The sequence below is a fragment of the Macrosteles quadrilineatus genome, unplaced genomic scaffold, assembly GCF_028750875.1.
Source record: "Macrosteles quadrilineatus isolate MER2022 unplaced genomic scaffold, UCM_ALF_1.0 Scaffold_1__1_contigs__length_201487025, whole genome shotgun sequence".
In the NCBI taxonomy this organism is placed as follows: Eukaryota; Metazoa; Arthropoda; class Insecta; order Hemiptera; family Cicadellidae; genus Macrosteles; species Macrosteles quadrilineatus.
Window position 1 is genome coordinate 22,551,216 of NW_026542594.1, and position 17,976 is coordinate 22,569,191.

The 17,976-nt window shown below is 34.4% G+C and overlaps 1 protein-coding gene across 1 annotated transcript; it reads right to left on the bottom strand.

The window, feature by feature from the left end:
- Window positions 1-1,030: 1,030 nt before the first annotated feature.
- On the bottom strand, window positions 1,031-17,309 carry LOC128982430 (U6 snRNA-associated Sm-like protein LSm4). The gene is made up of 5 exons (XM_054401392.1): window positions 17,171-17,309; window positions 11,813-11,854; window positions 8,241-8,339; window positions 5,618-5,795; window positions 1,031-1,402 (listed from the first exon to the last, which is right to left on the bottom strand). Exons 1-5 carry the CDS (start codon window positions 17,171-17,173, stop codon window positions 1,305-1,307), a joined length of 420 nt encoding a protein of 139 aa, XP_054257367.1. The 5' UTR covers window positions 17,174-17,309; the 3' UTR covers window positions 1,031-1,304.
- Window positions 17,310-17,976: the final 667 nt, after the last annotated feature.

Here is a 17,976-nt window from a genome sequence, read left to right on the forward strand (position 1 = left end):
AGTTCTACACGACCGATTTTATTAATTGAAGGGTTGTTGGAAAGCTTAAACCATGTAGATTTGCAAATAATTATGAGAGTTTGTTTTTGTTATGATGTATGATGAAAATTAAAAATAAAACACGTTTTCTTGAATAAATACATTAATTACTGTGTTTTTTAAATTTTTATTTGGAGGCAACTTATGACTGCCTTTATTGGGTATTTTCAATAAATGTATAGTTTCTAATTTGTAGGAAATTATATTCTCTTTCAGAATATTACTGTCCACTTTACTAGGTTTCCCTACCATGTAAAAGTTATTTGCAAAATAAATAAGCAACCTCCGAATTTATAGTGGGGAGAAAAATACTAGTCTAACTCAAACCCTAACAGCACCAGATATTCATTCAGCCCAATCCGACCAGTTTTTTTCATTTACTTGTCACAAACATCCAAACTTTCTCACAAATAATATTAGAAGGATTAACTGTTTTGCTCGCTCTGCATTTCGGTTAAGAGTGTTACTACCATAGCCTAACCAACATACAGCATCTGACACAAACAAACATATAATTATTGATCTGAAGACAACTGAACTGCACTCAGGGTAATTGATATTTTCAGAGCTTCACAGAGATGTAAATTTAGAAAAACTGGCTTGGATTTACTCTTGAAAGGGTTAAGACATTTCAGGAAACACCTTCATCGAATTAGGGAGGTAAGGTCACTTAGGTTGTAAACACTGTCAAAGAAAAGGAGGAAATCACTTATCTTACCTTTTACTTTTTTAAAGCAAAGATTTTGTTTGAAGATACCAAGTAAGTGCTTTTCATAATCAATATCTATCCCAAAATTTGAGACATACAATTTCAGGACAATAGATAGAAAGGAATGATAGTTTTAAATGATTCCAACCAGAGTTTCTACAACAGCGGCACAGAGGTGTTTATTGGTTAGGTCAGAAGACAAGGTTGGCCTATTATGTGTTTGCATCTACCAATACCAATAATAACAAACCCCTAATAAAAAGATAAATGAAAACTCTCAAAAAATATTTACATGTTTATTGAACCAAAAACAACTTACAAATTAAAAATTAATATTACTTAATAGAAAACAAATCCTAACACAAAAAAAAAAAAAAATACTCTGTAGGATTAAAACTCCTAAAACAAATATCCCGTGTGGGATAATTAGAAACTTAGTCATGAAGTCCATTAAATAGGTACATAAAGTACAAATAAACTTACTTATTTTACATTACAGATATAAGTTTTACAGATATATTTACATTGCTTAGTACTATATTTATCTACGTGGATCTTATTTAGCCAAAGGCTTTGTCTTGTTTGGTGGAGGGTTTCTGCCACCGCCACCACGAGCCAAGGGGCCACCAGGTCTGCCTCTCCCTCCAAAACCACCTAAAACAGAACACTCTTGTTATTTTTTAACCTTCACTTAAGGCCAACATTGTTAGCCTTAGTCACTAACAAGACTACAAGATCACGCCACACATCCTACACTCATCTTTGTGTTAAAATACGCACACAGTGGCATCCCCATTTTAAATAATTGATACCTTTATACCACTTAGGTAATTTTAATGGAAAGAGTTATTCTTTTATAGGCCTACTTGTTATACTCTTAGGAACAGGGCATTGTTCATAAACACAGTTCAAATTACAATTACTGTGATACACTATTTACCAACAAAACAAGCAGATGTCGGTATCCCTGATTTCCTTACTTCATTGTCAATCAGCTGATATGCATTGTTATTGTTACAATGCATAGTAGGTTGGAATGAAAAAAATTAATAACTTTTTTTTGAGTTGTAATACCTTGGAAAAGTTGCTAAATTGTAAGACCGAAACAGGGTAAAGATATTAAAAATATTGGTCGTTATATTCCAGTCGAGCATGTGCTCTAAAGTTTGAAAAAAAACTCATATTTTTGCAAAATTTTAATTTTTTATTTTTAATATGTAATAGTTGAAAATGTAATCTGAAGGACACCAAGGAATTGATATTTAAATAATAGTATTGTATGTAAAGATCTTCCGTTCGCGCATCGGCTGTAAATATTACCAAACATCTAGAAAAACGTCATTTTGTACTAGATTTATTTGAAAAATAATTATCAACATCAAAATGTAATACCGAAAATCTGCTTGTACACATTCAGAAAGTAACATAACAAAAACAACATACAAAGTCAGAATTGATCTTCCGGTCGCACATAGGAATACAAATTCCCTTGAGCGTGTCTTTATCGGGTCAGTGACCCGACCGACGTCATGTGATTCCGAAATTAAAGTTTCCGAAATTGAACAACATGATGGTGATGATAATATATTTCTATGCTCACTAACTAATATATAGACGATTGTAGTGACAGCTACCAAGAATGTTTTTTAAGTAAACTATGGCTAGTGCATTTAGCCCCAGTTTACTACTAGCTAAATTAAGACTAAATTGCTTGGGTGCAGTCGTACTTGGAAAAAAGAAAACAGGTGACTAGAGTGGGAGCTGATGTGTCACTTCCCCTTGCCAAAGTCAGGGGCGTGCAGGGGAGCTGTCTGGATCCCATTTAACACTGGAGACCTTTCCAGTAGCGTACAATTCTGCAATGTGCACGCCTATGCTGATGACTGTCAGTTGCATTTATCCTATGATGTCAATTTAATTGACCAGGCTGTTGCGAGCGTGAACTCGGATTTGGCAAACGTCAGTGAGTGGTCAATGAGACATGGTCTCAAGTTAAATAGAAAAAAATGCACAGTTCTCAACATTGCTATTGCTACGCCCAAAGTTGTCCAAAGGATAATTGATGGAGACGTGCTGATGAAACTTGATCAGAAGGATTTGAATGTGAGCCACACTGCTAAGACTTTGGATGTTATACTGCACCGTGATTTTACTTTTTCTGATCATATCACTACAGGGATAATTTAAAAAAAAATTTAAATTCCCATGTTATTCTTACAGAGAATAAATAAACTGTTGTAGTTTGCATGTTTATGGATATATTTAAACCAAATTTGAAAACTTTGTTTATTTAATACTAAGCTATCGACATTGCAATAAAAAACACATCTCAATATCTTCCCTGTAGCAGCAAACCTAAGTAGTCACTAAAATTAATATTAATTAAATAGGAAATAAATCTGAAAATTTTTAGGGAATATTTTAGTATAAATCCAGCCAGGTAAATGGAAAATCACTTAGTCTGCAGGTTTGCTGCGGCAAGGGTATTTGTAATTTGTATTAATTACTTTGTAAATAAAAATGTACTTGGAATCCATTTTCTAGAAGAAATAAAAAATTTAAATATGCAATTTTCAGTAATTTCTTAATAAAAAAACTTTATTTAAATTACTATAAATAGCTTAATATTGGTTCGATATTCATCACCATATACTCAATGGATGCGGAATTTTATGCTCTACAATTCCTTTACTATTTGTTTTTCTGTAGGCTGGACGGTTTTTTTACGTTTTAGTAAAAACTAAAAAATAACCCTAAATTTCAAGGTTTTTGTGGTCCCAGGCAGAATCTCAGCTGGAAAAATGGGACAAACTTCAAATCCTTTTACTTCTATATAAAACAAAAGGATTAAAACGATTTCCAGCTTTCCGAGAATTATTTCCGGGCAAAAACCTATTTTTACTGGCCAATTATCTATTTAGTGTATTTTCACTATACATACTGTGTTCCCAACTTTTACCTCTGACTAGTGCCTTTTCACTCTACACACTGAATTTGCATCTCTTACCTCTGACTAGTGCATATTTACTTTACACACTGTGTTTGTATCTCTTACCTCTGACTAGTGCTTTTTCACTACACACACTGTTCGTATCTCTTAGCTCAGACTAGTGCCTTTTCACTCTAAACACTGAATCTGCATCTCTTACCTCTGACTGGTGCATATTTACTTTACACACTGTGTTTGTATCTCTTACCTCTGGCTAGTGCCTTTTCACTCTACACACTGAATTTGCATCTCTTACCTCTGACTGGTGCATATTTACTTTACACACTGTGTTTGTATCTCTTACCTATGACTAGTGCCTTTTCACTCTACACACTGAATTTGCATCTCTTACCTCTGACTGGTGCATATTTACTTTACACACTGTGTTTGTATCTCTTACCTCTGACTAGTGCCTTTTCACTCTACACACTGAATTTGCATCTCTTACCTCTGACTGGTGCATATTTACTTTACACACTGTGTTTGTATCTCTTACCTCTGACTAGTGCCTTTTCACTCTACACACTGTGTTTGTATCTCTTACCTCTGACTAGTGCCTTTTCACTCTACACACTGAATTTGCATCTCTTACCTCTGACTAGTGCATATTTACTTTACACACTGTGTTTGTATCTCTTACCTCTGACTAGTGCATATTTACTTTACAGACTGTGTTCGCTTCTCTTACCTCTTACTAGTGCATATTTACTTTACACACTGTGTTTGCATCTCTTACCTCTGACTAGTGCATTTTCACTACACACACTGTTCGTATCATCTAGCTCAGACTAGTGCCTTTTCACTCTACACACTGAATTTGTATCTCTTACCTCTGACTAGTGCATATTTACTTTACACACTGTGTTTGTATCTCTTACCTCTGACTAGTGCCTTTTCACTCTACATACTGAATTTGCATCTCTTACCTCTGACTAGTGCATATTTACTTTACACACTGTGTTTGCATCTCTTACCTCTGACTAGTGCATTTTCACTACACACACTGTTCTTATCTCTTAGCTCAGACTAGTGCCATTTCACTCTACACACTGAATTTGCATTTCTTACCTTTGACTAGTGCATATTTACTTTACACACTGTGTTTGTATCTCTTACCTCTGACTAGTGCCTTTTCACTCTACATACTGAATTTGCATCTCTTACCTCTGACTAGTGCATATTTACTTTACAGACTGTTCGCATCTCTTACCTCTGACTAGTGCATATTTACTTTACACACTGTGTTTGCATCTCTTACCTCTGACTAGTGCATTTTCACTACACACACTGTTCTTATCTCTTAGCTCAGACTAGTGCCATTTCACTCTACACACTGAATTTGCATTTCTTACCTTTGACTAGTGCATATTTACTTTACACACTGTGTTTGTATCTATTACCTCTGACTAGTGCTTTTCACTCTACACACTGAATTTGCATCTCTTACCTCTCACTAGTGCATATTTACTTTACACACTGGGTTTGTATCTCTTACCTCTGACTAGTGCATTTTCATTCTACACAATGTGTTTGCATCTCTTACCTCTTACTAGTGCATATTTACTTTACACACTGTGTTTGCATCTCTTACCTCTGACTAGTGCATTTTCACTACACACACTGTTTGTAACTCTTAGCTCAGACTAGTGCCTTTTCACTCTACACACTGTGTTCGTATCTCTTAGCTCTGACTAGTGTCTTTTCACTCTACACACTGTGTTCGTATCTCTTACCTCTGCCTAGTGCCTTTTCACTCTACACACTGTTTTCCTATCTCTTACCTCTTACTAGTGCCTTTTCACTGTACACACTGTGTTCGTATCTCTTATCTCTGACTAGTAGTGCCTTTTCACTCTACACACTGTTTTCGTATCTCTTACCTCTGACTCCTCCTCTGCCCCTCTGACCACCACCTCTGCCCTTCATGTCCCGCTGTCCTCGGTTCTTGGCTGCAATGTCTTCTTTCACCATATCAATGACCTCATCTGGGATACGCAAGTACTTGATTGTGCTGCCTCGGATGTAGCACTCAGGCATCCGCCAAAACTTGTCACCATCCTAAAACAAGTATAATCTTTAGAATCCTACCTTAGGTTTAATTGGAATAAAAAATATCTTGTGTTACACTTCCCTCATGAAATATCATGATACAATTTGGCGTTGGTTTTGCATCTTCAATTAATTTACAAGCAATTTTCCTCATTGTGTAGGCTACATTAATTGACATGGCTATTGCATTTTTAAAACTCTAGGTCCTAACTGTTAATTCTGGTGTGGGTTCATGAATTGCATTTACAGAACAATACTACCAGTTACTGTATCATGAGATGATGAATCAGTGCTGATTTGCTGTGTTGTATCTGCACAGAGCTGTGTGACAGTAGTCAACAAAGTGTCACTCACTACCACATTTATTAGTATTTAATGGTGATCAACAATTTGACACATACTTTCTCTCATTAGTTTGTTAACAACCCTTATCATGCCAAACGATGGGAGTAGGTTAAGTATGGCATTTTATGGGTAAAACCCCAAAAGTTGCAATAACTTTTAAACCCTAATTTTTTAGAGCCATGGGGGGGTAAATTACTGTTTTGTTAACCCTTGAGTGGGCGCTTGCGGAGTTCTCCTCCGCACCTGTAGTTTTTGTTAATATAAATATGAATAATGGGTGTCAGCAGTCGTGTCCTGCTCTACACTTCACGCACCTCATCCTGGGAATGCCCCTAAGCTATTTTTACCCCCGTATTCCTCCTCATTTTGCTGTCAGTTGGAATTCAGTGACGCAATGTCAGTTTGCGGAGGTTTACTCCGCATGCGCCCTATCGTGTAAGTCCTTAGCGCAGGGATGCAGCTAGTTAGGATAAAGCTTAATCACCCGATAATTATAGTGGAATAGATTACAGAATAGGACTGGTACTGGAGTTTGCTTTGATGTTTGATGGCACTAGATTTGTTTGGGAATCGTTCTTGGCTGTTGAGCCGACTTTCACAGCCTGGCATCCCCTACCTCCAATCTTACAATTTGTAGAGTAGTTCAATACTACAAATAATTCTCCAAAATAGCTAAAACGGCTCCTAGGTTTTGTTTTTGAAAAAGGTATAATCATAAAATTAATAAATACAAAATGAAAATAAATTTGATATGGTCACATGTCCCTAGAAATATGTTGTCTAGAGTCATACCATAGACAAAATAATTAAATATAGACTGACAAAGGAAGGTTCCGTGATGTGCCACTAGAGCGTACTAAATATTTCATATTTGTCTTGTCGATTCACCCTCTGCTACCAGCTGAGCACTACTACCCTTGCAAACTAAATGCTACCAATGTATCAGACCCACTGTTCATAATGGGTAAAGTAAAAAATTTTCACAAAAATCTGAAATCCCGTTATTTTATAATTGAATCCCATATTTTATAATCCCCAGATATGTTTAAAACATGGAATGATAACGGAACAAACTCCTACTCCCCAGATTACGGGGAATTCTCCAGAAGTTGGCAATCCTGGCTCCAACTATCAACGTGTCATGGCAATGCTCGCTAGTGCTTGACGCTGCAGCTGTGTGCACCGAAACTACAAGGCACTCCTAGCGGTGGACGGCAGAATATATGCTAACCGCAGCACTATTGTCAGTCTATATTTAATTCTTCTGTCTATAGTCATACGATTACCAACTGAGACATTAAAGAAATTATTGTACAAGAAGAGTAATATTTAGTTTTATGTATTCCAAACAACTTTTAAATATAATTTCTAAAATATCATGTTTCTCAGCTTAGAGTTTGACATAGGCTATGAAACAAAATAAACATGGAAATGAAGAGGATAAAACCTTCCATAGAACTATAGGCTAAGCATACTTTAATGTTACTTTCAGTGATATTTTCGTTTTGTTTCGGAAACAAAGTTGTTTAATGTTTAGGGATCACCTCAAAGCTCTCTAACTACCTCTCTTTAAACACCTATTGTGACGCTAGCTCCGTTATTCTTATTACTGCCGCTCGACTGAGCTCACACTTACGGAGAACTCAATATTGACAGTTAACTTTCTAATATTGTGGTTTGTCTAAATATGTCTACGGCATTAAATTTGATATCGGTTAAAAAAAATAACTTAAAGTTTACATATAATTCATTTACGACATCATTAACGTTTTAAGCATACTCTTGGCCACCAACGTCGCTTAATATGTCCGTATTCATTGCGTGGATAAAAGTTCTCAGGCAATTTAGAAACACAACGAGAGGATTTACTCAAAATGACAGGTCGGCTGATGGGCAGAGACTGAGCTTGTGACACAACCTCGGCAACAGTGGACCATCTTCTGAACACTGATTGGATGCCGCTTGCCTTAGCCCACGTTCTCCCTACCCGAAGTGAACTGGTTTCAGTCCTATTCTATAATCTATTTGACCATAGTTAACAAACCATGGAGTTTATCCTTTTGCTCACTGGGCTATTTATATGATATGTAACAAGAAGCAAATACATACTCTTGAGGTACAGATGACTTCTCGCAAGTTGATATTCATCCAGTTATCACAGCTGACGAGATGTCCGTTGTAAGTCTCTCCATTCTTCAACTCTACCAGCTGTACGATGTACAGGTGAAAATAATAAACCAGACATTAGAATTTGGCACAGATACCTTCATATGATAAAAAGTATTACAGTATTGTAACAGTTTCTGATTGTTATTTTAGAGTAGAGACTAATATTAAATCAAAAACAGTTTTAGCCTATTTTTGTCTAATTTGCATGGAATAGCATTCCACTGTCATATGTTGATCTGTTATTTTTGGGTTACAACCATGTGAAAAACTATGAAACACTTCTGTCTGTTCACCATTGTTTCGGCCTTCATGTAGTGTACCAGTGTACCATCTTGAGGATAAACTTATATGTCAACTGTGTGGAAGTTAAGTCATCCTGAAGATGGCTCTCTGGATTGAGGTATAGACAAATAGAATGAATATAGACCAGCAGCAGTGCTGCGGTTAGTATATGTTTCGGCGCCTACCGCTAGGTGTGTCGTGTAGTTACTGCACACACCGCTGCAGCGTCTGCTGGTAGCATACGGCTCCTGTGCTCCTTGCCTGCAGCGGTGTGTGCTGTAACTACACGGCACTCCTAGCGGTGGGCGCCGGAAGCTTCCTTTGACAGTCTATATTTATTCTATTTGTCTATGATTGAGGCTTAAATGGTGGACTGAAACATTCCTGTTTTTGATACAGTCGTCACCGAAAGTCCAATGAATCTAAAATATTGTCCCTTTAGAAGTGAGTTAGAAAAAAACTAAACAATTTGAGAAATAAATAATTAAAGGTACTTTTTCTGGCCATATAGCCTATATCAACCTCCTCAGTCTTTAGGAATAGATGTTAATCGATTACCTTAGATCAAACTCTTGTAGCGTACATTTTTTCTATTTATCCTCCATCTTAAATACACTCACAGATGACAAAAAAAAATTAACTCTGTTGAAATTGATGCATGTATTTTCAATCTAAATACTAGACCTACTTTTAGAATACCTACCTAAGTCTATTAATAAAACAGTCTTATTTTCAAACAATTAAAGATTTCTGACATAGGCTACTTATATTTAGCAAAAGTCTAATCTTTTATCAGTGCAATTTTAATCTTCAATCAAACACAAAATAATCAGCCCTTAAACTTTTAAGAGGACACATGATAAGTTATCCTTTTCAAAACGAAATCAAGTCAAATCATAAGTTTGGTTCTATATTCTTCTCAACAAATAGTTAAATACCAATAATAGTAAATAACTAGTTGTTTCCAGTTAATAATATTAACTACATTTCAATGTCATTTTAATAATTATTTAAATACCATTTTACCTTGTCACTACATAATAAATCAAAAGTCAATACTCAATACCGTTTTAATAAAGGTTTTAACAGAGTTCAGAATACTGCCCTACAGAACAGTTAATATCTTACTTTTGAAATGTTTAAGGTGAAACTCTTTCCATACGATCTCTTTGCGCAAATAATAACGTCTTGAACCGGATGACCTTGGTTTCGTTGTTCTTTAACCATTATTTTTAGTTCAAAATCAAAAGCGCGGTACGTACAATGCCCCATGTTGAAAGCATGGCAGATAAGACCAACTTTTTCAAGTGTATTTTTTTGATGGTCATGGCAAAAGCAATTTGGCATTGGAACTGCCGACGTTTGAATTTCAGGAGAAAATTTCCTTCTGATGATTCTAAACTTAAAAGTAATAATAAAACTCGTTTTCCAGCCGAACTTCCAGTAATCATTTCCAGATTTAAGATTTAAAATAATTAACCTCTTTCACCATTAATCTGGTTCCACTAACCAGTTCTTTTTATGGATTTAAATTTCTTAGTAAAATTACTATTACACCTTTTTTAAAGCATAACTTATGAGACATAAAACCACTTGGTGCTAAAGTGTGGATGTAACTGTTCTCCTTCTTGAATCAAAGTATCTACTGAGAAGAAACTCGTCATTTTATAGTTGGTTGGCTATTTTATTATTTAATGTTCATTCTTTGGTGAAATTATTGCATGATTTTTGTCTTTTTTTAGCATCTTGAGAGAATCCTTCACTGAAGATTTTGTCAATGATATTTTGATATCTTATATTCACAAACATTTTGGAGGAAGACTTTTCAATGTCTCACAAAGATCATTATGGCCTTTCCCTTTTCGTAAAAGATATTCAGCAAATATTGATTCACTTGGATTTGCTCTCATGTTTTTAGCAAGTGAAATATTTTTAAACATTGGCCATAAAGGTGATATCATTAATTATTGAATTTTCTACCATTGCACAGCGACTCGCACCAGAGACTATGGTAGCTCATTGCCGGAAATTACCTCCAAAAACCGCTCCACCAAAAAGCTTGTCTTGGCCTTCTCTTCTGGCAATATCTCGCATTAATAATTCTACAGAAGATAAAGCATACTTATTGGACATAAAAGCTTCATCCCATAATATTATTTTACAAATATTTAGCTTCTTTACTTATGGATTTTATTTCGAAAACAGAAACTGACTCATTTTATTGTATTGGCAATTTAAATCTGTTTTGTACTGTACGCTAAGATCTCCTAAGTCAAAATAGTCTGTTGTGACAGCATCTGTCCGAGCAATATTTAAAAAATAATCAAGCGTTCGCATAACATTCCTTTGAATTTCAAAAACCAACATAGGTAACTTTTCAAGCTTTATTATCATACGATCTCTGTTGTTAATACTTAGCCGAACACGGAATTGTTTCTTCTAGGTGGCATTTTATGATAATCAAAATTAAAAATTGGAAAACCCAACACATAAAAATATCTATGAAAACATTAAAATACACCTTATCTGAAAAAAATACAATCACATAATGAAATAGATTGATTTTTACTCCCTATGAATGGAACTGCATAAATAAACTATCCCATCTCATAAGTTATCATTGTATTTGAAAGTAAACTGATAGGTAAACAGAAAAAGTAAACATTAAAATGACAGTAGGGAAAAAGGCTACTTTTATGAAGACAGATGATTTTTTAAAGCAAATGAATCATATGTTTGATAAAATTAACTAAATATTCACTTAGGCCTAGCCTATATTTAAAAATACATGGAAAATTTAAAGTCCAATGGGGCGAAGCACATTGAACTGAGCGTGACAAAAATTATTCCATGACTTCTGCAGATAACTCCCTTTAATTTGACACATCAAACATCAAAATCGGTTAATAAATAAAAGAGTTTTGCTGTGCACAAGAAATTCCTTACGGAATTAGAATAATAGAAGATACATTACATTGACTTATTTTGAAGTAATTTACACATTCAATTACCGTACTGAGATTAAATTCAAAACTGTTTTTATTCAGATTCATATTCAATTTCCAAGCACATTAAGTTTAGGGTAAACGGGTCTCAATAATACAGAGACATAAAATATATAACAAACAAACGTGAAAAAAAAAACAACAAAAAAAACAAACAACAGCATGAACAAAGAGATAAAAATAAATAGGACTATGTGGTGTAAGTAAAATTTTTTGTTTACTCACCATAGGGTGGTTCTGAGCAGTCCGAAGAAGTGAAAGTGGCAGCTGAAAGAAAGAAATCAACAGAAGAATAAGTTATGAATGACAAATGATTGTAAATAGGGAAAGAACATATACAGGGTAGAACGAATAGTGTCTGTATGTGTTAAACTACTAGGTGTTACCATTGACTATTGGATTATGAAGATGTTACTGACAGAATGGCATCAATTTCAGTTTGCATACCCTCACAGGTAGGCAGTAGCCTAACAGACAAAATTAGATTTTTTTCAAATTATTTTTTTATTTGCTTCTAAAATATACAATGACTACTAATGATTGCTTTTATTTCAACGTGTCATTTTCAGAATCCTCATTCATCCCTCCAAGTAAACTCTTGTGAATAAAAACGACTCTTTACTTGCAAGTAAAATACTTACCTAAATGAGAGGGTAACTCACTGATCTGAGGGTATACTTGCAAGTATTTATACTACTTCCAAAGTAAACTTTATACAGTACGAATGCTTGCAGCTTATTCCTCATAAACAAATTTGCCTTTCTCTACTATTAAGTTAAAACGGGTTTCCCTATGTGCTCTTACGTGTATCAACTTGTTACTAGTTAACAGCACTTCTTCAGTACGTATGAAACTATAATAGTTGATTGTGCATACGGGGGTGCATATATGATTGAGGTGTAATTTTAAATCTTAAGATCCAGCGCAACGAAAAATGGTATTTAAAAATATATGTTGATAAAGGGCTTCAAAAGTGTGACCCTTAAGCATTTTATTTATTTCCAGACAGTGATTTAAATTGTTGACCAACTTTCACATACAGTAACAGCTAACGGCGCATGCACGAGTGCAGATCGGAAGTGTTTATCACAAAAGATTGACCAATACGATTTTAATACTATTTAAAAGGTTCTTCCAAAAGAAGAGAAACCAGATAACATTGTAATAATAACTCTTATGACGTACAATTTTATTCATTGAATGATCAACCATATTTTGTAACTAGGTTAACGCAATAGTCATTATTGCTTTTACCAAAGATTACGGAGCATTATGTAATCATTGCTTTTACACTTATTACTCATCAAAAAAGCTAAAGAGCTAAATGCTCAAAATTTTTATTACTTCAATCTATCGCAGTTATATGAATTAAGTTAGCATAAGCCTTGAAAGTAACCGTCAATGTCGACGGGTTTCACCTAATTCTGTTCTGTATACTACAGTACCTTAAAATGCCTCATTTTAACATTTTACTGGCAGGAAACCTGCTTATTCACTTCCTAGCCTATATGGTATTCTTATGAATGAATCTTTTGAACACTTTTTTAAGGACATAAGTTGACAAGTTTGGTTTTAAGGCAGGATTTTCCAATAAGACTTTATACAATCTCTGAATATGCGAATGTGCTGCAATGGCGGTATTTAGGCGTACCGTTGATATATATTAAAATATATTAGGCTATGCTAAAAAAAATTCAATGTGACTATTATTTGAATTTTAATAATTGTCTTATTTTAGGTCTTTAAGAGAAAATACTTTAAAATCCTTTCTTAGTACGAATCTAAAATCAAATTTTTTACTACTAGGTGATATGAAAAATTTACCATTATACACCTGACTTTTATTGATCCTCTTTCTCAATTTAACAGTTTAAAACTAAATTGTCTTATTTTAGGTATTTAAGAGAAGATACTTTAAATCCTTTCTTAGTACGCATCTAAAATCTTAGAAACTAAATTTTTTTACTACTAGATGATATGAAAAATTTACCATTATACACCTGACTTTTATTGATCCTCTTTCTCAATTTAACAGTTTACAACTGAGTTTTGGTTTACTAAACAATTATCACTACTAGGCCTACATTGAATAAACCGGAAGCTCCCCACAAAATAAAAATCCCATTGAATTATAAATATGGATAATGTTAAAACAGACATTGACATATCGCATGTTTACTACTGGGTATAAGAAGGTAAAGCAATTTATAAAATCAATTACAACAATGAATATTGGCCGATACGCGGCAGAGCTAAGGGGTAGATTTCCTGGGGTAGATGTCCGGGGGTAGATGTCTGGGGGTAGATTTCCAGCTGCGGGCAGTTTCTCGAACATATATAAGCCCCGCCCCTCGTGACGTCAAAATGACGTAGGCGTTTTTTCATGGGGGTAAATATCCGGGGGTAGAAATCCGCTACCCCGTGCATACGTTCACTGCAAGGGCAGTCCTAGACTTAGTATATTTTTAGGGGGGAATGTTGCAGGGGGATCTGGAGGTCCTTCCACACCACGGAAAATTTGTAACATTAGCCTATGTGCTCAAATGAAAGATTTTTAAGCTATTTTGAGACATAAAAAGATAAATAACCCTAGCTTGATGTACAAGCATCTCATATTATTATTGACGGTCCAAGAACTTTGTTTAAACATTTAAATTGTGAAGGTTTTGCATTATTGAGACTTGTGGATTTTCATTAGGCCTAACACATAGCTTGAACATAACAAAGAAATACAGTTCCACTTCTGTTAAAAATTAAATAAAAAAAAAATCTATGTTTTTGGACTCTTTAATTAAGGTTCCATCTTTTCCCCATGCATTATTTTGCGTAAATCACTTGAGTCATGCATCATCATTTAAATAAATGTTTTACACTATACTGAATGTGTTACATGCATTTATCGACAACTGGTAAACTTAAACGAGCATGGATTACTGATAACTTGTTGAAAAACAAGTATTTACTCATTAGGCAAGTATTTGCTCGTGATTATTCACACAAAATTTACAGGTTTCTGAGGGTATAGGCCTACTTCCTTGGCAAGGCTTTACTAACAGACTTGTAAATACTTGTGTTTAATCACTTCTGTTCAAGTAAATACTCAAATTATGAACATTTAAGACTTGTAAACTCCTTTACTCGTTTTTATTAACTCGGCCCAATTGAGATAAAACATCTGTATAGGCTAAGCCCGTATTCTACAATGGAAGTTTAAATTTGTGATTTTTGAGAATACATCATTACTTAACTTTCACGTAACTTAGGCTTTTCTATGCTACTCTGAACTATAGACAGTGTCAAATAGTGCTAAAAATTTTCCCAAGTAATAATCTTTAAAATAATGTATAAAAACCTAACTTACTGCTTATTTCATTTTTTGTTCTTAAATCTAAGAGTTTTTCTTTGAAAACACAGAATGGTTTAAAGCAATTAAACTTAGCAAAATTTACAGACAAAATCAAAACAGTTTTAGTAGAAAAAGCATATTACACTCTTGAGGAATTTTTCAACGACTCCTGGTAGTGGTAACAGACACCCAATCTCTCATCAACATCTCCTAACATAAACAGTTCCACCATGCTGTAGCTTTGTAGGGGTAACTTACTGGCTAAATCCTAGGTTTTTTATACCTATTTAGATTTCCTTATTTATTAGAAACCTTGACAATGTACCTGTCTGTGTATTACATTTGTAATAACTTTAACAGATGTTATGTGCAATAAAGAATTGTCATTTGTCATTTAATACATAGACTATATTATTTTGCCCAAACAAGATTAGTTGTCAATTTGTAATTTAAATGCGATCAAGATAAGTTATTCAAACAGAAGGAATGTGCACCATAAAGAAAAACTAAAATATCAATAAGTTACTGTATATCAAAACAATTCATCGATAATAATGAATGGGGGTGTACCCTTCAACAGGAAATTACCCAACACATTACACATTATAGTCAGTGAAAGAAAAAGTGGATGATAATGTTTTATAGCCTATTGATAAGTTTGCCTTTTAAAATGAAACCACACAGAGGTCTAGTTTTTTTTTTTACTTTGTCGTAGACCAATCTTAGGCCTACTTAATTGGCCTCTACAAATGGTGACTGCCCATGTCTCTTCTTAACTTACACGTTTCTAGATTTTAGCGAATTTCCCTATAGGGAAGTAAGCTATTACCATAGGTGGCATGGTAAGACCTAGACCCGGGACCAATTTACTTTTTCATTTTGATGTCCCCAGAGGCCAAAAACACCATTTGTTAAAATTTTTATATAGCCTATACATGTAATATATATATATGTATATATGTGTCCGTGAACGCGGTAACTTGAGTAATTTTTGTCCGATTTTGATGAAATTTGGTATAAAGGTGTAAAGCAGGATAAACTTGAATGAGTTCGCGAACCAGCATGATCGGACTATGGGAACGGGGGTTTATGGGGGGTTTTATGGGGTAAAAATAGGGTTTTCCCATTTTTGACCCTAAAAACACAAAATTTCACAATTACTTTCCAAACCATTGTGTAGAGCTTAAAGAAACAAATAATTTAGTAGGCTATAACTTATTGAAGCGTTATTATGTGCCTAAGGGTTACGGAGAAAATTCAAAAAAATTTTAATTTTAAAATTCCCGTGTTATTCTTATGGAGAGTCAATTGTCAATTGTTGTAATTTGCTTATTTATGAACATATTTTGATTAAATTTGGAAAATACATTCATTTCTTACTAAACTACAGTAGGCTACCTATTAACATTTTAGCCTACATGAAAAACACTTTTTTACCCTCCATGTTACAGCAAAACTAAGTACCGGTACTCGTTAAATTAATTCTATTTAAATAGGAAATAAATGTGATATATTTAAGGAGACGTTTTAGTGTAAATCCAATGAGGCAAATGGAAATTCGCTAAGTCTGCAGGTTTGCTGCGGCGGGGGTGGTATTTATAATTTGATGTGTTCTGATTAAATTCACAACCGTTAAAATATAGGCCTACTACCTACCGTACGTATAATTCCGTGTTTAATCCATCAAACTGATGTCGTGAAACTCAAAAGTTCGCGGCCGGAATTTTACCCCTTGGTTCGTGACGTCACGTTTGCCCTGGGGGGTAAAATTCTAGGGGGATAAAAATCTGTTACCCCATTTTATTATGCAAGTAATCCGTGTACGCTTGGTCATAAGTTGGCAACACTCAAAGATAATAATACTATGATCAGCTGATTGACTTTTATAACTACAATTTAACCTGTAATTTCGTGTTTATAGCTTATAGGCTATTATATTTTCGTTCAGCTGGGTTTGAACATAACCTAAAGTGTAGTAAGTTATTTGAAAAATGAATTATAAGTGGACCTAACATGTTTAAAAATAAGGTAAAAAATCTAAATGCAGTCATAGGAAACATGTTAGGCAATGCCGGTTTTAAGGTTAGTAAGGACAACTAACAAGCGTATTCATCGCTATAAGACAGGCCGAAATGTAATAGGCTAGCCTACGCTATAAAACTTAAGCTTAACGTTGTTCAGTAGAAGATATGCATGAAACAAATAAGTTACTATGGCTTATAAATATTGATACTTGCCATTTCGATAAATATCTGTAGTAGGTCTTCACTTCACTGGTAATTAAATAACAACAAATTTGAAATTTGATTGATTGCTATGCTATACCTAACCTCTACAATGACAATGCTTACAATACAATACGAACGATACGATTACGAACGAAACGAATACAAACAAAAACAACAGAACGGAACGAAGACGAACCACTCGACGTTCTGTACCCACGAGCACCTCAGCTTCCATATGCACAGGATAACAGCTATTTGTGTAATAGCTTCACTGTATATCTTTAATTGGACCTGTTTAGATAGTTGTTTCGTTTTAACAGTTGCAGTTTGCACTGTTTGCAGTTGCGAACTGTGCATTGTGATTTTAAGGTGTTTATTCTTTACTGTTTGTTTATTTTTGACTTGAGCAGCGTTGAGCTGCTTGAAAAGGTGTTTTATGATTATGAAAATTAAAGTGTTGTGAGTGAGCTGAAGCTGATTATTTGTTATCAGGTATTAACAATTAAATATTTTGCGTGCATGAATTATTTATGAAGTTTTAAATGTTCACTTAACCTATATTTTTCGGATTCCTCAAGAAAGAGTGATTGTTAATGTTAGGTTGAGTTGCGTTTGTGTGTGAATTTGTTAGATTTGAGTTTTGGTAGTGGTAGGTCTAGGTTTATTTTGATTAAGTTAGTTGGGCCTTTCAGTGGAGTTTAGGTCTAAGTTAAGTTTACCTTAGAGGCTAACTTAGACCTACCACTACCAAAACTGCAATCTAACAAATTCACACACAAGCAAACACCTAACCTAACCTAACAATCACTCTCTCT

Bases quoted from the DNA above. Each gene is read 5' to 3' on its own strand.
- LOC128982430 (XM_054401392.1), bottom strand. The intron at 5,796-8,240 runs GTATGTATTTGC...TACTTGTTTTAG, and splicing joins AAGTCATCTGTACCTCAAGA to GATGGTGACAAGTTTTGGCG. The intron at 1,403-5,617 runs GTAAGAGATACG...GTTCTGTTTTAG, and splicing joins GGGCAGAGGAGGAGTCAGAG to GTGGTTTTGGAGGGAGAGGC.